Source organism: Vipera ursinii, assembly GCF_947247035.1.
Source record: "Vipera ursinii genome assembly, chromosome: 7".
NCBI classification, from domain to species: domain Eukaryota; kingdom Metazoa; phylum Chordata; class Lepidosauria; order Squamata; family Viperidae; genus Vipera; species Vipera ursinii.
In genome coordinates this window covers 71,752,195-71,779,411 of record NC_139521.1, presented here as the reverse complement: position 1 = coordinate 71,779,411, position 27,217 = coordinate 71,752,195, and the positions used below count along the sequence as shown (strand labels likewise).

Here is a 27,217-nt window from a genome sequence, read left to right as displayed (position 1 = left end):
TTCAGAATATTGACGTAGTGTTTTTAAATATACTGTATACTTGCTGTGCGTAGAAAGCTTTGGTGCCTCAAAAGATGGCATCAAAGTACAGATGGTCCTGGATTTACGACCGCCATGGAGCCCAAAATTTCCGTTGCTAAGCGAGACAGTTGTTAAGTGAATTTTGCCCCATTTTACAGCCTTTCTTGCCACACCTGTTAAGTGAATCGCTGCAAATGATTCTTGGCTTTGCTTTTCAGAAGGTCGCAAAAGGGGATCACATGACCACGGGACACTGCGACCGTCGTAAATATGAGTCAGTTACCAAAGCGTCTGAATTTGGATCACGTGACCCTGGGGATGCTGCCAAGGTCGTAACTGTGAAAAGCGGTCATAAGTCACCTTTTTCAGTGCCGTTGTAACTTCAAATGGTCACTAAATGAACTGTTGTAAGTCGAGGACCACCTGTATCATCAAGAGATAGGAAGTGCAGGTAGTCCTCGACTTACGACTGATTGCTTACCGACTGTTCTAAGTTACAACAGATTCCCCCAATCTGTTATGACTTGATTTCGACGTTAAACAGACACACACACTAACACAAACACACCTATCGTGGTCATACGATCACCTTTTGGGGACTTGGCAACCGGACTCACCTTTATGGCTATTTTGCAGTCACATGACCACCATTTTCGGTGATTATTTTTTTTTTGCCAGTTCCCAGCCCTTGCTTCCTGTTTCCAGCAAAGAAACACCCACTGCATAAAACAAATTCACTTAACAACTACTACATTCGGCTAACAACGGCCGCAAAAAAAAAAATTGCTGCAAAATGGGGGACCCACTTAACAACTGCAACGATTTACAATCAACATTCCAGGCTCAATCGTAGTCATAAGTTGAGGACTAGCTGTATAGCTAAGGGCCACATAATATCTGGAAGATTCTAGAATATATGGGCTATTTGGGGGCCAGGGATATTCACAAGGAAAGTTAAGATGGTGACTGCCTTGCAGTTAAAGCTGTGTCTCTTTTTAATATGCCTCTGCTCTGGAAAAGAAAGCTCTCCATGGTGGCCAAGCTTTAGCCCCACAACTGCAACAAACAGAACTTTAAAATCAGGGGTCAGGTCAGTTTTCTTGGAAGAATTGTATAGAGTTGGAAGGGACCTTAAAGGCCGTCTAGTCCAGCCCCCTGCTCAAGCAGAAGACTCTAGTCTATACCATTACAGACAAGTGGCTCTCCAGTCTCTTTTTAAAAACCTTCAGTGATGGAGCACCCACCACTTCTGGAGGCAGGTTGTTCCACTGATTAATTGTTCTCACTGTCAGGAAATTTTTCCTTAGTTCTGGGTTGCTTCTCTCTTTGGTTAGTTTCCATCTGTTGCTTCTTGTCTTGCCTTCGGGCGCTTTGGAGAATAGCTTGACTCCCTCTTCTTTGGGACAGCCCCTCAGATACTGGAACACTGCTATCATGTCACCCCTAGTCCTTCTCTTCATTAGGCTAGCCAAACCCAAGTCCTGCAGCCATTCTTTGTATGTTTTAGTCTGCAGGCTTTTTTTTGATCATCTTAGTTGCTCTTCTCTGAACTTGTTCCAAAGTCTCAACATCTTTTTTTTTTTTTTGGTAGTATGGTGACCAAACCTGGTTGCAGAATTCTAGGGTTTTATAAAGCGGTACTAATTCTTCGCGTGATCTTGATTCAATGATCCAGTTTTGGTCACCACATTGTAGAAAAGATGTTGAGACTCTAGAAAGAGTACAGAGAAGAGCAACAAAGGTATAGGGTTTCCTGCCTGAGCAGGGGGTTGGACTAGATGACCTCCAAGTTCCCTTCCAACATTATGATGATGATGATGATGATGATGATGATGATGATGATGATGATGATGATGATGATTAGGGGACTGGAGGCTAAAACATATAGGGAACGGTTGCTGGAATTGGGTATGTCTAGTTTAATGAAGAGAAGGGTGAGGGGGGACATGATAGCAGTGTTCCAATATCTCAGGGGCTGCCCCAAAGAAGAGGGAGTCAAGCTATTCTCCAAAGTGCCCGAAGGCAGGACAAGAAGCAACGGATCGAAACTAGTCAAGGAGAGAAGCAACCTAGAACTAAGGAGAAACTTCCTGAAAGTCAGAACAATTAACCAGTGGAACAACTTTTCTCCAGAAGCTGTGAATGCTGTGAATGCTACGCCTGTTTTATACAACTCAGGATATTACTTTGTTTGCAGGTCAATCGTCATAAACAGCAGGAAGTATTGTAATGCCACCTTCGATCAAATCATCAGCCTCGTCAACGACATGGTAGACCTGGCCAAAAAATGTTGTGCCGCAGGAGCTGCTCCAGACTGCTATGAAAACGAGGTAAAGTTCGGCATCCGTGCAGGCAGATCCAGCCTTCCTCAGACCTGAGAGGGTTGGATGAGCACCAAGAGAAGAGAGGATTTGTAGCTCAGGATTCAACCTTGCTGCTCTCTGAGGTTGCTTGTTTTCTTGCAGACGCTTCATTGCCAAACTAGGTAACGTCATCGGGGCTAGCAGTCGTAGCACTGATGAGGTGACCTAGTTTATTTATTTATTTATTTATTTATTTATTTAATTAATTAATTAATTAATTAATTATATTTATATACCGCCCTTTCCCGAAGGACTCAGGGCGGTTTACAGGGTGATTAAAACAAAAAATACAAAAGTTAAAAACAGTTTTAAAAAATTATATCCATCCCTGAACAAATAAAACCCCAGTTAAAATCAAAATTAAAATTAAAATTCTCAGCCTGGTAATGTTTGGTAATGAAACATCTGGAAGAAAACAACGAACCTCAGAGAGCACCAAGGACCCCACGGTTGAATTCCTACCTGGAAGCTGGGAATAGCTGTTTATGTTCGAGAACTAGCACAATCGGGTTGCACATCTCCATATACCCCGGAATTCAGGTAGCTTTAACATCATCTAGGATTATTTACAAAGACTATATATGTACTCCGTGTTTGAAAGAAATCTATCATTGAAAACTGTGGTGGAATCTCCAGCTAGAGATGCTTTCTCTCTCTCCCTCTCTCTCTTCCTCCCCCTCCCTCTCCCCTCCCTCTCCCTCCCTCTCCCCATCTCTCTCCCCCTGCCTCCCTGTCCCCCATCTCTCTCTCCCCCTCTCTCTCTCCCCTCCCCCTCCCTCTATCTCCCCCTCCCCTTTCCTCCCTCTCCCTCCCCCCACCCTCTCCCATCTCTCTCTCCCTCCCTCCCCTCCCTCCCTCTCTCTCCCCCTCCCTCCTTGTCCCCCATATCTCTCTCCCTACTTTCCTCTCTCTCCCTCCCTCTCTCCCCTCCCCCTCCCTCTATCTCCCCCTCCCTTTTCATTCCTCTCTCTCTTCCTTCCCCTCCCCATCTCTCTCCCTCCCTCTCTCTCCCTCCCTCTCTTCCCCTCCCTCCCTCCCTGTCCCCCATTTCTCTCTTTCCCCCTCCCTCCCTCTCTCCCCTCCCCCTCCCTCTATCTCCCCCTCCCCTTTCCTCCATCTCCCTCCCATCTCTCTCTCCCTCCCTCCCCCTCCCTCCCTCTCTCTCCCCCTCTCCTTGTCCCCCATATCTCTCTCTTCCTCCCTCTCTCCCCTCCCCCTCCCTCTATCTCCCCCTCCCTTTTCCTTCCTCTCTCTTCCTCTCCCTCCCTCTCCCCATCTCTCTCCCTCCCTCCCTTTCCCCATCTCTCTCTCCCCCTCCCTCCCTCTCTCTCTCTCCCCTCCCCCTCCCTCTATCTCCCCCTCCCCTATCGTCCTTCTCCCTCTCCCCACCCTCTCCCCAGCTCCCTCTCCCTCCCTCCCTCCCTCCTTGTCCCCCATATATATATATCTCCCTCCCTCTCTCCCTCTCCCTCCCTCTCTCCCCTCTCTCCCCTCCCCCTCCCTCTCTCCCCCTCCCCTTTCCTCCCTCTCCCTCCCCCCACCCTCTCCCCATCTCTCTCTCCTTCCCTCCCCCTCCCTCTCTCCCTCTCTCCCCCTCCCTCCCTGTCCCCCATCTCTCTATCTATCTGTGGGTGTGGGTGTGTGGGTGTGTGTGTGTGAAGAGACTGGTGAGCTTAGAGTCCTTGCAGAACAGGAAGCAATGCAGTTCACACACACACACACACACACACACCAAAAAAAATATAACAATAATCCCTGCAACCTTTATCTGTCTCTTCCCAAGAGAATGCAGTCACTCTGGCGAGATTCTTGTAAGTAGGTTGAGAGCAATAAAGAAGCAACTCTGATCCGCTCACAGTGTCGTTCTGGTTCCTTGTGCATGAGAAAAACCAACTTCTGGGAGCTAGCATGGAAGACAGATGCTGCCAGTTTGTGATCTTTCTTAGGATAGCTAGCTGGATTCAGTGGAAAACAGGACAGTAAGGTAAAGGGAACTTTGCTGATATAGGATGGAATTGCCTTTTCCTTCTCCCTCTCCAGAGGAAGTTGGGGGAATAAAGGAGAAAGCGTGTAGTTCAGGTTGGAAATGGGGGCTCCTTGGTGCTCTCTGAGCTTGGTTGTTTTCTGGCAGATGTTTCATTACCCAAACTAGGTAACATCGACTTAAAAGGGAATGGGGTTTGCATAGAGGAGGAGGAGGAGGAGGAGGAGGAGGAGGAGGAAGAGGAGGAGGACTGTGTGGTCCTTAGTGTTCTCTGAGCTTGGTTGTTTTCTTGCAGATGTTTCATGACCCAAACTAGGTAATATCATTAGTGATAGAAAGGAATGGGATATGCTCACACTGTATATATATACATATACAGTATGCAAAGAAGGGACGCGGTGGCTCAGTGGGTTAGGACACTGAGCTTGTCGATCAGAAGGTCGGCAGTTTGGCAGGTCGAATCCCGAGTGCCACGTAACAGAGTGAGCGCCTGTTACTCGTCCCAGCTTCTGCCAACCTAGCAGTTCGAAAGCACGTAAAAATGCAAGTAGAAAAATAGGGATGACTACGGTGGGAAGGTAACAGCGTTCCGTGAGCCTTTGGCGTCCAGTCATGCCGGCCACATGACCACGGAGACGTCCTCGGACAAGCGCTGGCTCTTCGGCTTTGAAACGGAGATGAGCACCGGCCCCTAGAGTCGGAAACGACTAGCACGCATGTGCGGGGGAACCTTTACCTTATATATATATATGCAAACCTTACTCCTTTCTAGCCCTGATGATGTTACCTAACTGGGTCATGAAACGTCTGGAAGAAAACAACGAAGCTGAGAGAGCACCAAGGACCCCCCCCCCAAAGTCGGATGGGGCTAATAACACACCTTTCTTTCCCCTATCTGCCCCCTCTCTTCCATTCCCACCAAACCTCACCACCACCACCACCATCCCCACCCCAAAAAAGTCGACTGCTTTCTCTGAAAAATCCTGCCGCCCAGATGCTCCCTTCCCAAGACACCCGGGGATAGCTGGATGCTGCGCGGAACAAGGACTTTCTCGAAAGCTGTGCCTGGCCGCCTTGAAACACCTACCCAAGGAGTTCCCCACCTACGTGGAGCCATCCAACGAGGAAATATGCGACGCCCTCAAGAAAGACCCTCACGGATTTGAAGAGAGGTGAGAGGCGGAAAGCGTCTTCACTGTGTGGGGAATTGCGGCAGGTCCTTTTCTGAGAGGCCGCTGGACTTCCTTTGTTTTTCCTTGAGGGCGTTTCGCTTCTCGCCCAAGAAGCTTCTTCGGTTCTGGCCAAATGGTGGAGAACGGAAGGATTTATACTCCTTGCGGAATATCTGGTCCTTAGGCCTCTTTCGGAGAGTCGTTGAGGCCACTCGGAGGTTTATCGGTGCCCTCAGGGTCACTTTCCGTTCTCCACCGTTCGGTCAGAACTGAAGAAGCTTCTTGGAGGAGAAGCAAAACGTCTTCAAAGGAAGTCCAGCTGCCACTTGAAAAAGCACCGGTACAAATCTTAACCGCAGCAAGACTGGCATAGGCCCAAAAATGGAAAAGAAAGGAAACACCCACTGAAGAAGAAATAATAGATAAAATTTCATCCTGCGCGGAAATGGACAGGTTAACCCTAGAGATCAAAGATAAGAACGAAATGGAGTATTACGAAATTGGGCAAATTTGTACCATTGGTTAGAGTTAAGGAGGATCGCTGAGATGAACATTGTCTGATTGGTTGATAATGTAAGGATATTTTATTAGCATCTATCTAATGGACGTAACTGAAAGATACGTAAATATAACGCTGAGGACTGAATGACAGTTTACTAAAAAAAAGACAGATCTTATATGTACAGTTTTTTATATACTTTGTCCTGTTACAGATTGTATTTTAGGTTTTTGTTATTTGTTTTCTGTAACATAAGATAATACTAATAGTAGTGTTGTAGCTAGGGAAGTTGAATCATGACCACGTTTGTTTTTTAAATGTATATTTAATAAAATTTTCTAAAAAAGAAAAAGAAAAAGCACCGGTGGGGCACCCAGGAAGTACATGGTTGGGACTCTCCATAGACAATTTCTGCGCCTGTTGCGAATTTAGTTCCAGGTCAAGAAACTTTCCCTTTCCTTCATTTAATCTAAAGATGTAGCTCGACTATCCCCCTTTACTTTACTTTACTTTTATTAAATTTGTATACCACCCTTCTCCCGAAGGACTCAGGGCGGTTAACAGGGCATATATAAATAACAATACAAAAATTAAAAAGGAATTAAACAAGTGCCCAATTAAAAATTACAATAACAATAAAAGACCCATTAAAAACCCTAACGTTCCCCATCAGGCCAGACCAGCTAGTTCAAGTAAGTGGGTCTTCAGACCACGCCGGAAGGAGCGAAGGTCGGATGCCATCCGGAGCTCAACCGGCAGTTCGTTCCATAAAGCCGGAGCGCCCACAGAGAAGGCCCTCCCCCTGGGGGCCACCAGTCGACATTCCCTGACCGGAGGCACCCTGAGGAGGCCCTCTGTGGGAACGCACAGGGCGGAGGGGAGTTGACGCCGGCAGCAGGTGGTCCTCGAGGTACCCCGGACCCATGCCATGTAAGGACTTGAAGATCTTACTGCGGGAAGAATTTATATATGTATATAACTGTGTTAGAAATATTGTACAGGGAATCAGATGTTAACTGCCTGGCTGAGGAATTCTGGGAATTGAAGTCCACAAGTCATAAAAGGGCCAAGTTGGAAGACCCCAGCTTGTGGACTTCAACTCCCAGAATTCTTCAGCCAGGCACGCTGGCTGAGGAATTCTGGGAATTGAAGTCCACAAGTCATAAAAGGGCCAAGTTTGAAGACCCCTGGTGCAGCCAGAAATTATGTACTTCGTGTGTGTGTGTGTGTGTGTGTGTGTGTGTGTGTGTGTGTGTGTGTGTGTAATTAAGAGATCCTGAAGGAAATTAGGCTAACTTTGATATAAAAAAATTAAATTGATTTAACAAAATTAAATTTAAAATTTAATAATACTAAGAGTAATTATCTAGCAAAAGCTGTGAAGTACAGGTAATCCTCAATTTACAACACTTCATTTAGGGACTGTGCAAAGTCACAACGGCACTGGAAACAGTGACCGATGACCATTTATACAGCCACTGCAGCATTGCCTAGGGCAGGGCTTTTCAACCTTTTCACCCATTCTACCACTTTTGGGATATGGCCACATCCAAGTACCACCAGTTGCCTAGCAAGGTGTCAAAAACATGATGACAAAAAAAAAGGGAAAAAGTGATGAAGTACAGGTAGTCCTCGACTTACAACAGTTCGCTTAGTGACTGTTCGAAGTTACAGTGGCACTGAAAAAAGTGCCCCCCAAGCCACAGCCGAGCAAGACACCTGCCTGCCCGCCCGGTGGCGCTCTTCCTCCTGTCCGAGGTTTTCATTGTTGTGAGCATTTCTGTTGAGGATTGGCAGCAGGGGTGGGGTGGGGGGTGTTTGGTTTTTATTCCCCCCGTCTGCTGGGTGGTTGCAGCAGGTTTTGGTCACTTCACATGACCCTGGGACACTGTGACCGTCCTAAATATGAATCAGTTGCCAAGCATCTGAATGTAAATCACAAGACCCTGGAGATGCTGCAACATTCCAGCTGATCGGCGCTTCTTCTGGGCTCAGGAGAAGTGCCGGGATCAGCACCGAGCTCCAGCTGGATCCTAGCGCTGATCCTGGCGCTTCCGCTGAGCCCTGACAGCCCTGCAGCTCCAGCCGTCTCTCGCTCAGGCTTGTGCGGTGCTGCCACCGGTTCAGGTCATTCCCTTCCCCCGCTACCACTTTTCTAGGATGGTCGTGTACCACCTGCCGGGTGCCAATGTACCACAGGTGGTACCCGTACCACTGGTTGAAAAGCCCTGCCCTAGGGTCATGTGATCAAAATTTGGATGCTTGGCAACCTAATAATAATAATAATAATAATAATAATAATAATAATAATAATAATAATAATAATAATAAAGTTGGAAGGGACCTTGGAGGTCATCTAGTCCAACCCCCTGCTCATACAGGAAACCCTATACCTGGATCACGTGATCACCTTTGGTGACCTTCAGACAAGCAGAATCAACGAGGAAACCAGAATCACTTTATACAACCCTGCTGCTAGCTTAACAAACTGCAGAGATTCACTTAACAGCCGTGGCAAGAAAGGTTGTAAAATGGAGCAAAACTCTCTTAGCAAACGTCTCCTTTAGTAACAAATGTTTTGGGCTCAGTTGTGGTCTTAAGTCAAGGACTACCTGTACTTACTCAACTAGTCTTCCATGTTATTCCTTTATTTATTTATTTTATTTTTATTTTTTCTGGCCTGCGTTCTAGGTTTTTGGCCGAGTATTCCAGTGACTACAGCTATGCTCCTTTGCCAATCTTGCTGAACTCTACCAGAAATTATTTGTCCCTTGTTAGAACTTGCTGTGCCAGCACACAACGTACCGTCTGCTTTTTGAAAGAGGTGAGTGCGTTCTTCTCCCTGTTCTTATCAGCTGCCCTACAAACTGTCATCTCACTTCATGCCACCTCCGTTCTGGCCTTCCATTGCATTAGGAAAAAAACCTGGTTATATTACCATTCTTTCGTCAAATAATTTTTCTGTGTTAAGACTATCACAGTTGACCCAAAGAATAGAATATTTTTAAAGCAGAGCAAAGCCAAGGTGTCAAATGTTCAAGCTATCTCTATCTCTAGATGATATAGATGATGCATGGATAGAGATAGATAGATAGATAGATAGATAGATAGATAGATAGATAGATAGATAGATAGATAGATAGACAGACAGACTGATTGATGATAGATAGATAGATAGATAGATAGATAGATAGATAGATAGATAGATAGATAGATAGGTAGGTAGGTAGGTAGGTAGGTAGGTAGATAGATAGATAGATAGATAGATAGATAGATAGATAGATAGATAGATAGATAGATAGATAGAAATAGATAGACAGATAGATATAGAGAGACAGACAGACAGACAGATAGGTAGATATAGACAGATAGACAGACATATAGCCTGATTGATGATAGATAATAGATAGATAGATAGATAGATAGATAGATAGATAGATAGATAGATAGATAGATAGACTGATGATAGAGAATAGATAGACAGATAGACACAGATAGATAGATATAGACAAATAGACATACAGACTTTGATGATAGATAGATAGACAGACAGACAGACAGACTGATGATAGATAGATAGATAGATAGATAGATAGATAGATAGATAGATAGATAGATAGATAGATAAAGATAGATAGATAGAGACAGATAGACATACAGACTTTGATGATTGATAGATAGATAGAGAGATGATAGAGATAGAGAGATAGATGATACATATAGATGTGTGTGTGTTTGTGTGTGAGAGAGAGGGAGGGAGGGAGGGAGGGAGAGAGAGAACTGATACATTTTAGCAGCATATTCTAAGGTGCTCACCTCCCACTTGGAAGGTTGAGAGTTCAATCCTAGGTAGCAATAGATGTTTTTCTCTCTCTGGGCACAAATTAAAAAGAAATCTGCTGCAAACTCCATGTGGCATCAGGAAGGGCATCCAGCCAGTAAACGCTCAACTCCATCCAGTTACCCTGACTCTATCCCAAATTAAGAGATTACAGGGTCATAAAAGGGGAGGGTTTTTTTATTCTATCCGGTGAATGCGTTGTTTCCAAGTTATAGACAATGTTTTAAGAAAGTATCCCAGATCTGCTAAAGGGTCCCGCAGCTCTGTGCCTTGAATCAGGAATCCCAGATCAAAATTCCTGTCTGTTAAAAGTTGAATAAAAATGCACTGTCGCCCCACCAAATTAGCTGAAGCTCTATTGATTTGTTTGGGTTAGGGATTGCCCATATAAAGCACAAGTGCGGTCACTGTCTCACCGTTTTCAATTCCTTTTCTTTTGCAGAGGTTACAACACAAACCTATCCGGGCATTTACCCGTCTATCAAACAGAGCGTGCGCTCTCTACGCCTTGCTTGGGAAAAATAAAACGAAAGTCAGGTAGAGTGGAAATCCTTTTGTCTCACAAAACTATGTTAGGTCAGAAGGATAAAGCTTTAGCAGTTGAAAATTCACAGTTGAGCCATGAAATTGATGGTTCCGTTGGCCACCCTCTGTATATATGCCTCTGTATACTTTGATTAGGTGCCATCAAGCTAGTATTGACTCTTAGTGATCACATAAATAGATTTTTCTCTATGAACCTTTCAATTATTTCTTTTATTTATTTATTTTATTTTAATCCCATTTATATCCCACCCTTCTCCGAAGACTCAGGGCGGCTAACAATTTAAGCACAAACCAATGTGCTTAGCAATAGCCTTCATTCTATGTATATGCCTGCTTATTAGGGCTTTCGCCCCCCCCCCCAAGTGGCATTATTACAAAGTCAGTTTATTGCCCCCAACAATCTGGGTCCTCATTTTACCTCCCTGGGAAGGATGGAAGGCTGAGTCAACCTTGAGCCTGGTGGGATGCGAACCTGCACTAATTGCAGGCAGCTGGTGTTACTTGAGGAGGCATTAGCCCACTGCTCCACCAAGGCTCCAATTGTTGTTGTTAGCTGCGAAGTCGTGTCTGACCCATCGCGACCCCATGGACAACGTTCCTCCAGGCCTTCCTGTCCTCTACCATCTTCTGGAGTCCATTTAGGCTCAAGCCTCCTGCTTCAGTGACTCCATCCAGCCACCTCATTCTCTGTCATCCCCTTCTTCTCTTGCCCTCAACCTTTCCCAGCATTAGGCTCTTCTCCAGTGAGTCCTTCTTTCTCATTAGGTGGCCAAAGTATTTGAGTTTCAGCTTCAGGATCTGGCCTTCTAAAGAGCAGTCAGGGTTGATCTCCTCTAGGACTGACCGGTTTGATCGCCTTGCAGTCCAAGGGACTCGCAGGAGTCTTCTCCAGCACCATAGTTCAAAGGCCTCCATTCTTTGGCCCTCAGCCTTTCTTATGGTCCAGCTTTCACTGCCATACATTGCAACTGGGGAGACCATGGCCTTGACTATACGCACTTTTGTTGACATCCCCTTCATGGATTACTGCCTTGTCGTGGCGAAAGGGCTTGCGTAATTCAATGAAGCTATGAGCTATGCCGTGCAGGGCCACCCAAGGCGGAAAGGTCATAGCAGAGAGTTCTGACAAAACGTGATCCACTGGAGAAGGAAATGGCAACCCACTCCAGTATCTTTGCCAGGAAAACCCTATGGACAGTACCAAAAGGCAAAACCTTTCAATTGCTATTCAACAAAACATGGCAGTGCACCGAAAACACCATTGTTGGGGTGGGGTTCACTTCTTCTCTTTCTCCTCCTCTGTCTCCTCCTTCTTCTCATCCTTCTCTTCCTCCATTTCCTTCTCCTCCTCCTCTTTCTCCTCCTCCTCTGCTTTCTCCTCCTCCTCTTCCTCCTTCTACTTCACCCTCTCCATCTCCCCCGTCTGGTCCACCTCAGAATAACAAAATAACCAAGTAGGAAGGGGCCTTGGAGGTCTTCTAGTCCAACCCCCTGCTTAAGCACCATTTCAGGCAAATGGTCAATACGATGTAAAAAAGATATTGAGACTCTAGAAAGAGTGCAGAGAAGAGCAACAAAGATAATGAGGGGACTGGAGGCTAAAACATATAAGGAACGGTTGCTGGAATTGGGTATGTCTAGTTTAATGAAGAGAAGGGTGAGGGGTGACATGATAGCAGTGTTCCAGTATCTCAGGGGCTGCCCCAAAGAAGAGGGAGTCAAGCTATTCTCCAAAGCCCCTGAAGGCAGGACAAGAAGCAATGGATGGAAACTAGTCAAGGAGAGAAGCAACCTAGAACTAAGGAGAAACTTCCTGACAATTAGAACAATTCACCAGTGGAACAACCTGCCTCCAGAAGCTGTGAATGCTCCAACACTGGAAGTTTTTAAGAAGAGACTGGACAGTCATTTGTCTGAAATGGTATAGGGTTTCCTGCCTGAGCAGGGGGTTGGACTAGATGACCTCCAAGGTCCCTTCCAACTTTTTATTATTGTTGTTGTTGTGTTGTTGTTGTTGTTATTATCTCTTCTTAAAAACTTTCAACGTTGGTGCACGCACAACTTCTGAAGGCAACCCCTTCCACTGTTTTTTTAAAAAAAATTGAATGGCTTTCAATTTAATTTTTTGTTTTGAAACGTGATGATATGCCCAAAGAACAAGGTTGAATTGAGTTAGCAAGGAATCCTACAAAGGGGATTGCGGGGATCCAATCACACAGGTGAATGATTACTGGCTTATGGGGCCAGATGGAGTGGAGCAATCATTTTGGGGAAGGGGAAATTGCATTTTAGCGGATTAAATTTTGCTGGGGTGCCTACCCCATGCTTTCCAAATCTCAGCTCTGCCCAGAGGTCGGCTAGAATTCAAGTGTCGCTTGCTTTGCTTTTCTCAGGGTTGGCCTTTAATTTGTTGCCTAGCAACCTAAATGTTATATCGAATAAATAACAACAGTGATAAGAATTGCAAATGGCTACCTCTACATTCGACAGCAGAGGTGTCCAAGCTTGGCAACTTTAAGACCTGTCAACTTCAACTCCCAGAATCCCCTAGCCAACGATGCTGAAGGTTGAAAGACAGACAAAACTTTCCATTTGGCTGTGGTTATTGATGAGGATTTAAGAAGCCTGTGGGAGATATGAGCTGACAAGATCCAGACCTACCCACTGTGGTTTCATCAATTTTCTGAATAGCTGCTACTGAGCTGTAGAAACTGCTTTATTTCTTCTTGTCTTATCACATTCCCTGGAGAATTTAATCTTGACAAACGACATTCCTCTAATATGGGTGGCAATGGATTTTATGCTTTTTCTACATATTTCTCAAGGGTAACCATTTTATCATCCCTAAAAAAGGTAAAGCTTCCCCCGCACACGCGTGCTAGTCGTTTCCAACTCTAGGGGCCGGTGCTCATCTCTGTTTCAAAGCCAAAGAGCCAGCGCTTGTCCGAGGACGTCGCCGTGGTCATGTGGCCGGCATGACTAGACGCCAAAGGCGCACAGAGCGCTGTTACCTTCCCACCGTAGTGGTCCCTATTTTTCTACTTGCATTTTTTACTGCTAGGTTGGCAGAAGCTGGGAAGAGTAACAGGCGCTCACTCTGTTACGCGGCGCTCGGGATTCGACCCGCCAAACTGCCGACCTTCTGATCGACAAGCTCAATGTCCTAACCCACTGAGCCACCTAGATGTTGCTTTATTCTCTCGATCTTTCTACTAATTTTATTCAGGCTATATCACAGGTTTTCTCAACCTTGGCAACTTTAAGACCTGTGGGCCTCAACTCCCAGAATTTCCCCAGGCTGGCTGGGGAATTCTGGGACTTGAAGTCCACAGGTCTTAAAAGTTGCCAAGGTTGGACACTCTGTTCTTACAGTATCAAAAATGCTTAGGAAAGCCGGATATTTTTGATTGGCTAATAATTCAACTCTTTCTTAGCTAAATTCTAATATACAGTATATTTTTCTTTTTCTCTCCCTAATGCTCCAGCTACTTAATAAAATTCACCCAGCAGACTCCAACCCTGCCCTTTGAGAACGCCATAATCCTGGCTGGAGAAGCATCCGAAATCCTTTCCAAGTGCTGCGCTAGTTTGGAAGAAAATTGTATCCAGAATGAGGTGAGTGATCCGGAAAGGCAGACTGCCCACCTTAGATCTTATTTTCTACAATTTGCAGGACTAGGACGATGCAGCTCTTGTTGGACTTGATTTCCATCAGTGCAGCGATGAAGAGGAGAAATAATTATATGGGGGCAGAAGAGTTCTCTGTCCTTATCTGAAGTTATTATAATGTCAGATCTTCTAACTTACAATGATCAAGCGCTGGTCATCCTGGATGGTTCACTTGCGATGCCCTAAGCCAGGGGTCCACAACCCTCGGTCCGTGGACCAGTACCGGGCCACGGCATGCGAGCAACCGGTATGCACAAACAAGCGAAGCCCCATCCGTGGGATGCAGGCAGCACACAAAACCACACACACTTCGTGCTCCGTGGAAAAACCTTTCTCCACGGAACCGGTCCCTGGTGGCCAAAAGGTTGGGGACTCAACTGTTGTGATTCCTCACCAATCAGTGGATCCGGCAGCTGAGTCTGAGGAATCAGAGGAGGAGGAGGAGGAGGGGCCTGGAGTGACATCAGAGTCAGAGGAAGGCTCTGAGGAGCTCGTGATCCATTCACTGAAGTGCAGCTCTGTCAATCCGGTCGGTCTGCCTTGCTTGCGTTGTAAACGCCATGTTCTCCTGTCTTCCAGCTCAAACTTCACATCACCCACATCTGCAACACGGCCTGTGCTGGGAATGAAAGGATCAGAACCTGTTGCACTTCTAAAGATGACGTGGGAAAATACTTGTGCATTTATTCGCTCCCGTGGGCCAAACGTTCAGAAGTCCCTCAGTCTCCCAGTTCGATTGATGAAGGTGTTTGCAGAGACGGTGGTGAAATAGACATTTATCGGTAAGTGGATTTGGAACTGTTTTTCTCCTTCTCTAGGGACAGGATTCGCCTGCAGTGCTTTTAAACAATTTCGTAGGGATTTGAGGAAGAAGGAACAGATGGAAACTAGTCAAGGAGAGAAGCAACCTAGAACTAAGGAGAAACTTCCTGACAGTTAGAACAATTAACCAGTGGAACAACCTGCCTCCAGAGGTGGTGAATGCTCCAACACTGGAAGTTTTCAAGAAGAGACTGGACAGCCATTTGTCTGAAATGGTATAGGGTTTCCTGCCTGAGCAGAGGGTTGGACTAGATGACCTCCAAGATCCCTTCCAACTTTATCATCATCATCATCTTCTTCTTCTTCATCATCATCATCATCATCATCATCATCATCATCATCATTATTATTATTATTATTATTATTATTATTATTATTATTATTATTATTATTATTATGTCACTCATTCTAGAACCCAGAGATGTATTTATTTTTTTAGATTTAAAACATGATAAACAGGAGCCAGCCATGTGCGGCAGCAGGCAAAAAAGCCAATACAATCTTTAGTTGTATAAACAGAGGCCTCGAATCAAAATCACATGAGGTATTAGTACCGCTTTATAAAGCCTTAGTAAGGCCACATCTGTTTTGGTCACCACATGACCAAAAGAGTTGTTGAGACTTTGGAAAAAGCGCAAAGAAGAGCAACTAAGATGATTAAAGGCCTGGAGACCAAAGCATATGGTATGGCCAGTCTAAAGAAAAGAAGGACTGAGGGGACATGATAGCAGTATTCCAGTATTTGAGGAACTGCCACAAAGTGGAGGGGGTAAACTTATTTTCCAGAGCACCAGAAGGCAAGACAAGAAACGACGGATGGAAAGTAATCAAGGAGAGAAGCGACCTGGAACTAAGGAGAAACTTCTTAACAGTGAGGACTATTTACCACTGGAACGGCTTGCCTTCAGACATTGTGGGTGCTCCATCACCGGAGGTTTTTAAGAAGAGACTGGACAGCCACTTGTCTGAAATGGTATAGGGCCGTGGTGGCGAACCTATGGCACGGGTGCCACAGGTGGCACGCAGAGCCCTCTCTCTGGGCACACGTGCCGTCGCCCCAGTCCTAGGCCTTCAGCTGGGTTTTATAAAAACTTTTCGCTTTAGGCCTCCGCCGCCGTGTGCAAAAAAAAAAGGTTCAATCAATCAATCAATTTCAACTTCTCACGGGGGAAAAAAAGATCACGCAAAGTTGGAATTGATTGATTGAACTTTTTAGTCCCACCCAGTCTGCCGTTACCACCGCAGCCACGCCCACCCAATGGGCCACGCCCACCCGGCACCCGATGGTACATAAGTGGGTTTTGGGTTGCACTTTGGGCACTTGGTCTCTAAAAGGTTCGCCATCTCTGGTCTAGGGTCTCCTGCTAGAGCAGGGGGCTGGACTAGAAGACCTCCAAGATCCCTTCTACCTCTATTCTGATTCTGATTTATACCCTGCTTTTCCTTCAGGAGAACATCCATACAGTGTTTCCTCTTCTTCACTTCTTTCTTCAAACATTATTTGTGTGAAGTATGTCGGGATGAAGGAGAGGGCCTGGCCGAAGGTCACCCAGGAATTGGCCAGGATTGAGATCAAACTGGGTCTCCAGGCTCATCACCACCTCCCTTTGATCTTGTAAAGGCAACACTATGCAGAATGATCAATATTTGTCAGTGTTCCAAATGATCCCAAGGCCAATATTTTGGGTAAACTGAATCCAGAGGAATGAAATCCCAGAGAGAAGGTTAGCCTTGCAAGTTAGCCTGTGATCTAAATGTCTGTGGAGATTCTCAGTCATCCAAGTCGTGGCTGAAATAAAGTTGCTTTTCCAAAAGGCAACTGGATTTTCTCGGGGTCGTTTTTTCCCTTTGAAAATGTTTCACTTCTTCAGTTCAGAACTGAAGAAGCTTCTTGCACGAGAAGCTAAACATTTCGATGGGGGGGGGGGAAGGAAGCCCGGTTGCCTTTTGGAAAAGTACCTTTGAGATAGTTAGTGGTCCAATATCTATGGGGCTCCTACAAAGATGTGAGGGGTCCACCTCTTCTCCAAAGCCCCTGAAGACGGGACAAGAAGCAAAGGATGGAAACAAATCATGGAGAGATCCAACCTAGAACTAAGGAGAAATTTCCTGACAATGAGAACAATCAAACAGAATAACAAATAACAGAGTTGGGAGAGATCTTGGAGGTCATCTAGTCCAACGCCTTGCTCCAGCAGGAGACCCTATACCAGGGGTCAGCAACCTGAAACAGTGAAAGAGCCACTCGGAACCGGTTCCCTCACAAAAGGAAAAACTGGGAGCCGCAAAAAATGTGTGCACATGAGCGTACATGCGCGCAGGCGCAGAACAGGGTTTGACTGAAGAGTGGAGCCAAGGCGAGATATGCACCTACCCTGCATATTTGCAGACCTGTGCCCTATACCATTTCCGACAAATGGCTTCCAGTCACTTTTTAAAAGCCTCCAGTGATGGAGCACTCACAACTTCTGATTGATTGATTGATTGATTGATTGATTGATTGATTGATTGATTGATTTGCAGCTAGTCCTCAACTTACAACTGTTTGATGACCATTTGGAGTCACAACAACACTGGGAAAAAAGGTGACTTAGGACCATTTTTCACACTTATGACCACTAATGAATCCCCACGATCAGGTGACCAAAATTCAAACACTTGGCACCTGACTGGTAGTTATGACGGTCGCAGTGTCCCGGGGGCAGGTGATCACCTTCAGTGACCTTCTGACAAGCAAAGTCAATGGGGAAGCCAGATTCACTTAGCAACCGTGTTACTAAGTGATTCACTTAACAACTGTTGCAAGAGAGGTTGAAAAAGTGAGCAAATTTCATGAAACAACTCTCTCGCTCCGCGACATAAATTTTAGGCTCAGTGGCGGTCATAAGTTGAGGACGACCCGCATTAGAATTGTTCCCCGCCCGTCCCTCTAAAATGATATGTGTTACTGTCGTTACGTTCCAGAGCTCACAGCTGCAATGGACGCCAAAGTTCTACCTTTCTACCTGACCTTTCTTTCTTTCGCAGAAATATTTTTGACGTGGCTCGGATATATACCCGTGCTCCAGAGGCCCTTATCATTACCTTGTATTCTGCCAGCCAAGCTGCTGCCACTGACTGCTGTGACCTGCTAGACGTCAAAAGATGTTTCGCGGACAGGGTAAAAATTCAGAATCTTCTGAGATGATGTCAGGCACAAAAGATCAGGTCCATGTGTGAAGGTCCAAAGAAAAGCCATTTATTGCTAATTTAAAAACTGCAGGGGTTCACATAACGACTGTGGTAAAAAAAAAAGTCATAACATGGGGGAAAATGCACTTAGCAACCATCTAGCTTAGCAACAGAAATTTGGGACTCAATTTTGGTCCCGAGTCTACCTGTGTTTATTATTTATTTATTTATTATTTGGATTTATATACCGCCCCTCTCCCGAAGGACTCGGGGCGGTGTATAGGGCAATTAAAACACTATATACAACACATAATATACAAAAATTAAAATAAATTAAACCAAGTTAGCCCTAAACAATAAAACACGTTCTAAAATTTAAAATTTAAAATCTAAAACCCCAATCCCTCAGTCCAGGCGAGCAAGTTCAAATAACCAAGTCTTCAGGTCGCGGTGGAAAGAGCGAAGGTCGGGAGCCATCCAGAGCTCAACAGGAAGCTGTTGGGGAGAACTTTGCTGGAATACTATATCATGTGGCAAGATTTTTCACTAATGCATTGTGACCCTTTCCTCTGACCTCTAGGACTCCAGAATAGGGCCTCTGCTGGCTTTGATTGAAAAAGGAAATGAGATTTGTGGGGAATATGCAGATCATACTTACATGGAATTCCTCAAGAGGTAAAAGTTTCCACCGTGCTTGCGTGAAAATCTGATTTCTATCCACACTGCAGGGGTTGGCTCTCTGACCAAGAATCACATTTTTTTTATTGAAAAGTTTTATCATACATTTTATCTTTAACAATCCCCCCTAGCCCTCCCCTATCCCTCCCTCCCTACCCCTTCCCCCCCCCCCCCGACTTCCCAGAGCTAAGTACAAGGTATAAAGAACAAAAAAAAACCAATCGTAAACATTCATATGCTAACAACCATAAACTCTGAAATCCATCTCTCTCTAGCTCATATAGGGTAATTACAAACACTATTAATATAAGATATATAAGAAAAGGAAAACAGAAAAAAAGAGGAGAAAAAAAAGGAAGACTTATTCAAATGCTACATGAAACTTCTTAGTCCCATATTTGTTCTGGATATACTCAATCCAAGAATCACATTGTCAAACAAATCCACTGGAACAGACGATTTGAGTTTTTCAATGCGATAAGATACGGCCGTGGCCAAAATTGTGGGAACCTTTTGGGAAAAGCGTATTTTTGAGGTTTGATGGCTAATAACAACACCCCCCTGTTTTGTAATACCACAAAATTATATATCAATGGAAAGATGATTTAATCAAGAACGTAATGCAACAAAGTTTGTTCGTTTATCTGTGCTGTGTTCTAGGAAAAGTTATAGCCAACTAACCAGAAAAAGGAAGCACAACTTGCTTAGGTTGAGATCGGGTAGCTTTCCTTCATCCGATCGTAGCCAATGAGCACGAGTGTTGAGAGAGCCAATCGGGTGTCATCTTGTTTTGGCAATGAGCCAATCGGATCACGGTAGGATCCGGTTATCGATGTCCTGTATTGAAGCTGAGAGGAGGACATTTCTCAGTGTGTGATGTGATGGCTATCAAGTCGGTTGGGGGTTTTTTGCGTTCTTTCATTTAGTGAGCTTGTAAAACGTAATAAAATTAAAGTAACGGTGCAAAGAGTTGACCGGTCACCCAGAAAGCGATGTATAATAGAATTATTAAGTGAACAAGGCTACAGTTATGAAGAAATTAGAAGAAAAATTGGTGGAAACTTAACCAAAGGTGGCATTTCTACTGTACACTTTTCCAAAAAAAGGTTTCCACAATTTTGGCCGCCACTACCGTACATTGGATTAATCAAGTTGTAATCTCCAGCTGTGCTCGCCCCACAATCTGCATGAAGCCGTTATAAATGGCTTCCTTGCTTGTTCTCATTTGTTTTTCAGACAGAAGAACATTTTCAGGGTGCGTCCTTATTTATAAGGTCCCTGTAGAGCAGGCATGTCAAACTGCCGGCCCGCGGGCCGGATGCATCACGCCAAAACCACGCCCACCCCATGGCCGGCAATGGGGAAAAAGTTCCAGTACATTGCGCGATGTCACGTGACGTCGCGAGTTTGACATGCCTGTTGTAGAGCTGTAGGGATTCCTCTTTAAAATGCCAATTGCAGAAATTTGGGCTTCTTTGGGTCAAAATTGCTAAGCACATTGGTTTGTGCTTAAAATTGTAAGCCGCCCTGAGTCTTCGGAGAAGGGCGGGATATAAATGGGATTAAATAAAATAAAATAAATAAAAAAATAAAGGGGGGGAAATGTGTCCATATTTCCTCTTGGTCTCACTGCTCAGTCTCCACCTTCCTTGGTTTTATGCCCATGGCTCTTTTATGACTCGTGGACTTCAACTCCCAGAATTCCTGAGCCAACGTGGCTCATCTTGGAAACCTCTCCCTTTCCCCTCAGGGTGACTGGCTCAGGAATTCTGGGAGTTGAAGTCCACAAGTCATAAAGCAGCCTAGGCCTAGGCCAGGGGTAGGCAACCTTGGCTCTTATGACTCGTGGACTTCAACTCCCAGAATTCCTGAGCCAACGTGGCTCAGCTTGGAAACCTCTCCCTTTCCCCTCAGGGTGACTGGCTCAGGAATTCTGGGAGTTGAAGTCCACGAGTCATAAAGCAGCCTAGGCCTAGGCCAGGGGTAGGCAACCTTGGCTCTTATGACTCGTGGACTTCAACTCCCAGAATTCCTGAGCCAACGTGGCTCAGCTTGGAAACCTCTCCCTTTCCCCTCAGGGTGACTGGCTCAGGAATTCTGGGAGTTGAAGTCCACGAGTCATAAAGCAGCCTAGGCCTAGGCCAGGGGTAGGCAACCTTGGCTCTTATGACTCGTGGACTTCAACTCCCAGAATTCCTGAGCCAACGTGGCTCAGCTTGGAAACCTCTCCCTTTCCCCTCAGGGTGACTGGCTCAGGAATTCTGGGAGTTGAAGTCCACGAGTCATAAAGCAGCCTAGGCCTAGGCCAGGGGTAGGCAACCTTGGCTCTTATGACTCATAGACTTCAACTCCCAGAATTCCTGAGCCAGCCTGGCTCAGCTTGGAAACCTCTCCCTTTCCTCTCAGCGTGGCTGGCTCAGGAATTCTGGGAGTTGAAGTCCACGAGTCATACAAGAGCCAAGGTTGCCTACCCCTGGTTTAGTCTGAATACAGGTAGTCCTCAACTTATGACCACAACTGAACCCAACATTTCCGTGGTTAGGTCAGAACATTTGTTAAGTGAGTTTTGCCCCATTTTACGACCTTCCTTGCCACAGTTGTTAAGCGAATCACTGCACTTGTTAAATTAGTAACACGGTTATTAGTTGAATCTGGGCTTCCCCATTGACTTTACTGGTCGGAAGGTTGCAAAAGGGGGAATCACATAATCCCCGGAGCCTCTACAACCGTCATAAATACAAGTCGGTTGCTAAGCATCTGAATTTTGATCACGTGACCATGGGGGTGCTGTAATGGTTGTAAGTGTGAAAAACAGCCATAAGTCCCTTTTCTCGGAGGCAACTTCAAATGGTCACTAAACCAACTGTTGTAAGTCGAGGACTACCTGTCCAGAGTATAAGCTTGAGTTTCATTGACTATACACTTGTTTGTTTGTGTTTTTTTGTAAATTGGGCTCAAACTTGGGAAAAGGAAAAGGGACAAACTTTGACTCTGTAACGGCTTCATCCATCAACATAGGCTGTACCCCTCAGAGACTGAAAATTTCAAATCCTCACTCAAAAAAAAAATATTGTGCAGCTGTAACGTTGATATGCATGTAGACATAGCTGGCTTGGCTATACAGATTAACAGGCAGTCCTCAACTTAGAACAGTTCATTGAGTGCCCATTTGAAGCTGCAATGGCACTGAATAAAAGTGACAGATGACCGTTTTTCACACCTATGAGCATTGCAGGATCCCCTTGACCAGTGGTGGTTTGCATGGTTCAGCCGGTGGTTCAGCCAGTTCGCACCAGTTCGGCAGAACCGGCAGCTAATTTTTTGTTGCCCAGGCCCAGAATGAACGTCCGGAAGCGGCATCCACACAGAGAACTGGCTGTTCACATATTTGAATCCCGCCACTGCCCATGGCCACATAATCGAAATTTGGACACTTGGCAACTGCCTCATCTTTATGACAGTCGCAGTGTCCTGAGCAGTGATGGCATTCAAATACCTGAACAATCGGTTCTCTTATTCGATGCAGTCCTGGGCCCCCAAGGCCTAGAACAGACTTCCGGAATTGGTATCCATGCACTTCCGGTGGGCCGTTCTAGGCCTGGGACGCCCCCTCCAGGCCTCCGAGGCCTAGAACGGACTTCCGGAAGTGGCATCCATGCACTTCCGGTGGGTCGTTCTAGGCCTGGGACGCCCCCTCCAGGCCTCCGAGGCCTAGAACGGACTTCCGGAAGTGGCATCCATGCACTTCCGGTGGGCCGTTCTAGGCCTGGGACGCCCCCTCCAGGCCTCCGAGGCCTAGAACGGACTTCCGGAAGTGGCATCCATGCACTTCCGGTGGGCCGTTCTAGGCCTGGGACGCCCCCTCCAGGCCTCCGAGGCCTAGAACGGACTTCCGGAAGTGGCATCCATGCACTTCCGGTGGGCCGTTCTAGGCCTGGGACGCCCCCTCCAGGCCTCCGAGGCCTAGAACGGACTTCCGGAAGTGGCATCCATGCACTTCCGGTGGGCCGTTCTAGGCCTGGGACGCCCCCTCCAGGCCTCCGAGGCCTAGAACGGACTTCCGGAAGTGGCATCCATGCACTTCCGGTGGGCCGTTCTAGGCCTGGGACGCCCCCTCCAGGCCTCCGAGGCCTAGAACGGACTTCCGGAAGTGGCATCCATGCACTTCCGGTGGGCCGTTCTAGGCCTGGGACGCCCCCTCCAGGCCTCCGAGGCCTAGAACGGACTTCCGGAAGTGGCATCCATGCACTTCCAGTGGGCCGTTCTAGGCCTGGGATGCTCCCTCCAGGCATCCGAGGCTTAGAACGGACTTCCGGAAATGGCATCCATGCACTTCCATTGGGCTGCTCTAGGCCTGGGATGCCCCCTCCAGGCCTCCGAGGCCTAGAACGGACTTCCGGAAGTGGCATCCATGCACTTCCAGTGGGCTCTTCTAGGCCTGGGAGGCCTCCTCCAGGCCTCCGAGGCCTAGAGTGGACTTCTGGAAGCCAGCCGGTTCTCCAAATGCAACAAAATGTAGCTATCGGTTCTACCGAACCGGTGCGAACCAGCTGAATCCCACCACTAGCCCTGAGGTCCTGTGATCCCCTTTTGCGGCCTACTGACAAGCAATTTCAATGGGGAAGCCAGATTCACTCAACAACCACGTCACTAACTTACCAACTGCGATAATTCCCTTCATAACTGTGGCAAGAAAAGGTCGTAAACTGGGACAAAACTCCCTTAAGAACAGCCTCGCTTAGCAACAGAAAGCTTGGGCTGAGCTGTGGTTTTAAGTTGAGGACTACCTGTAGTAGCTTTTCTTGCACCTGAAGATATTAACATCAGACCTTTTCGGGGGGCGACGGTGTTTCCTCACCTGAAAAAGGGGTTGCTAACGCGTTCCTGTATCGAATTGCAGGCTAAAAACAAATGTATTAACCCGGCTTCCTCCTGGTACTTTGGAGACCGAGGATCAGGTGCCTGCTCTGGTTGAACAAAGGATTAGTTACGTTACCAAGTGCTGCTATCTGAACGCACCTCCAATATATTGTGGAATACAGGTAAGGTCTGAGCTATCAAGCGCCACATTTAGCAAAAGAGTCTTTTAACTCATGAGGACTCCCAGCCAACTTGCTAGTACGTTCTTCTGAACAAAGAACATAATCACACCTCAAATTCCTCACCTGACAATTCGCCGTAACTTATTCAGGTTATGCAGGAAATCATCTTAGTGAAGGATCACAAACCCCCCTGTTCGGAATCGGGCCATGCAAGCAGCTGGACAGCACAGGCGTGCGTGCCGCAGCTCGACTCACACAAGTAGCAAGCAGTGGGGGCGGTTGCCCTCTCCCCACTCCCCTCCTTGCTGGGCCACCAAGCTGTAAAGGTTGGGGACAGCAGTCCTACTGGACAATCTCTTAAATATGAGCCAGCCGTGTGCTGCAGCTGCCAAAAAAGCCAACACAGTCCTAGGCTGCATTAACAAAGAGATAGCGTCAGGATCACATGAAGTGTTAGTACCACTTTACAAGGCCTTGGTAAGGCCACACTTGGCATTCTGCATCCAGTTTTGGTCACCACGATGTAAAAAAGATGTTGAGACTCTAGAAAGAGTACAGAGAAGAGCAACAAAGATGATCAGGGGACTGGAGGCTAAAACATATGAAGGAACAGTTGCACGAATTGGGTCTGTCTAGCTTAATGAAAAGGACTAAGGGTGAAATGATAGTTGTGTTCAATATCTAAGGAGCTGTGACAGAGGAGGTCAACCTATTTTCCAAAGCGCCTGAAGGCAGGACAAGAAGCAATGGATGGAAACTAATCAAGGAGAGAAACAACCTAGAATTAAGGAGGAATTTCCTGACAGAACAATTAATGAGTGGAACGGCTTGCCTTCAGAAGTTGTGAATGCTCCAACACTGGAGTTTTTAAGAAGAGATAGGACAACCATTTGTCTGTAATGGTATAGGGTCTCCTGCTCAAGCAGCAGGTTGGACTAGAAGACCTCCTAGGTCCCTCCCAACTCTCTTATCCTGATCCTCCTTCCACACACTGCACTTTTGGAGAGGTATATAGCACTTATATACCTCTCCACAGTGCTTTACAGCATTCTCTGGGCAGTTTACAGAATCAGCATATCGACCCTCTCCCCTAACAATCTGGGTCCTCAATTTACTGACCTTGGAAGGATGGAAGGCTGAGTCAACCTTGAGCCACATCAGGATCGAACTCCAGACAGTGGGCAGAGTTAGCCTACAATACTGCAATCTAACCACTGCGCCACAAGGGTTCCTGGTTCCATCCTTAAATAATTGGGGACATCTAAAGGCCTGCCTCAGCAATAAAATTCCAAAAAAAACCTCTTTCCCTTTCTGCTTGTAGGCATCTGCAGAGGTTAAGCTTCCCGATAATTTCAAAGAGTCAAAGAAAGGGAGAGTACACTTTGAAGTTATAGGTTGCCCATCTTTGACTTAAGCCATAACATTTTTTTTATTTAATTTGGGGTTATTAGTCTTCAATTCTCACTATTATGGTTGGTCAAACAGGTTTAGGATTTAGCAAGTTGTGTGAACCCACCTAATAGAGATTGATTAAATCAGCCATGAATGAACCAATCCCCCTTAGCACCCAATAATGTAGGTCAGGGGGTCTTCAAACTTGGCCCTTTTATGACTTGTGGATTTCAACTCCCAGAATTCCTCAGCCAGGCACGCTGGCTGAGGAATTCTGGGAGTTGAAGTCCACAAGTCATAAAAAGGCCAAGTTTGAAGACCCCTATTCCAACAGGAGACTATATGCTTTCAGACAAAGTATAATAAAGTATACAGCTGTGCTCCAGCAGCTTATAGGACAGGGGTCTTCAAACCTGGCCCTTTTATGACTTGTGGACTTCAACTCCCAGAATTCCTCAACTAGGCACGCTGGCTGAGGAATTCTGGGAGTTGAAGTCCACAAGTCATAAAAGGGCCACGTTTGAAGACCCCTGATGTAGGTGAATCAGGTCACCATCACTGAAATTGAGAGGTGTTAGTTAATTGGGACTGATCGACAGGGTTCAAAAAAGCTCAGACCTCATTAATACATGGATCAGAGAGACCAGGGCAGAAGGATGAAGTAGACTAGGAAGTCAGAAAAAACATCTAAGAAGAAGCTATATGTGTTTTGTGGGCAAGTCGTGTTCCGTTTAGAAAATACTCATCACATTAAATCTTGTTTCTTTACAGCAATTAATGAGTCAAGTTTAACTGGATGAGACCTGATTAAGTGGAACTGGGACATGTGTTCCAAGTCTCTTGTCCCAAAAATGTACACAAAAGAATTAAAAGCTGTAATTGAATTAATCCATCAAGGTGTTGTTGCTGTTTTTCAGGTCAAAGACCTAATTGCTTCCATTTGTTTCCTAGTTGTCTGCCTAGAAAACAAATCCTGAGAACATGCTCTTTAAAAAAAAAAATAATTGTCAGGTAGGAGGGAAACTAGAAAAAGAGTGAGGCTGGGCCAGCCTAGCATGCCAACATCTTGATGTTGTTAAAGAAAACACAACTGCTTTGGGAGTGTTAAGGTCGTGTGAAGGGTTAGTACCTCTTTATACTGCTTTGGTAAGGCCTCACTTAGAATACTACATCCAGTTTTGGTCACCACATTATAAAAAAGATGCTGTGCCTCTGGAAAGAGTGCAGAGAAGAGCAACAAAGATGATCAGGGGTCTGGAGGCTAAAACCAGTGGTGGGATTCAGCCAGTTGGCACCACTTCGACAGAATTTTTTGTTGCCCAGGCCCAGAACGGACTTCTGGAAGCGGCATCCACACGGAGAACCGGTTATTCACCTATTTGTAACCCACCACTGGCTAAAACATATAAGGAACGGTGTCTGGAATTGGGTATGTCTAGTTTAACGAAGAGAAGGACGAGGGGTGACAGGATAGCAGCCTTCCAATATCTCAGGAGCTGCCCCAAAGAAGAGGGAGTCAAGCTATTCTCCAAAGCACCTGAAAGCAGGACAAGAAGTAACGGATGGAAACTAACCAAGGAGAGAAGCAACCTGGAACTAAGGAGAAATTTCTTGTCAGTGGAAACTATCAGTGGAACATCTTCTCTCCAGAAATTTTAGGTTCTCCATCAATGGAGGGCTTTATAAGAAGAGATTGGACATCCATTTGTATACAGTCTCCTGCTTTATTTTATTTATTTATTTTAATTTATTTTATTAAATTTATAATAAAAGAGGGTTGGACTAGATCAGGGGTAGGCAACCTTGGCTCTTTTATGACTCATGGACTTCAACTCCCAGAATTCCTTAGCCAGCCATGCTAGCTCAGGAATTCTGGGAGTTGAAGTCCATGAGTCGTAAAAGAGCCAAGGTTGCCTACCCCTGGACTAGATGACCTCAAAGACCCCTTCCAACTCTGTTAGTCTGTACTGTATTCTGTATTCTCAATCATAATATGGCTTATCATGATGGAAACAGG

At 45.9% G+C, this 27,217-nt stretch overlaps 1 protein-coding gene across 1 annotated transcript; it reads left to right on the top strand.

Moving 5' to 3' along the window:
* Positions 1 to 2,288: 2,288 nt before the first annotated feature.
* On the top strand, positions 2,289 to 24,071 carry GC (GC vitamin D binding protein; the record flags this gene model as incomplete). Its single annotated transcript, XM_083368041.1, has 10 exons — positions 2,289 to 2,351; positions 5,329 to 5,540; positions 8,641 to 8,863; positions 10,323 to 10,417; positions 13,912 to 14,041; positions 14,675 to 14,877; positions 17,945 to 18,077; positions 18,669 to 18,763; positions 23,667 to 23,808; positions 23,958 to 24,071. The coding sequence occupies 10 exons, from the start codon at positions 2,289 to 2,291 to the stop codon at positions 24,069 to 24,071; spliced, it is 1,410 nt and encodes a 469-aa protein (XP_083224167.1).
* Positions 24,072 to 27,217: the final 3,146 nt, after the last annotated feature.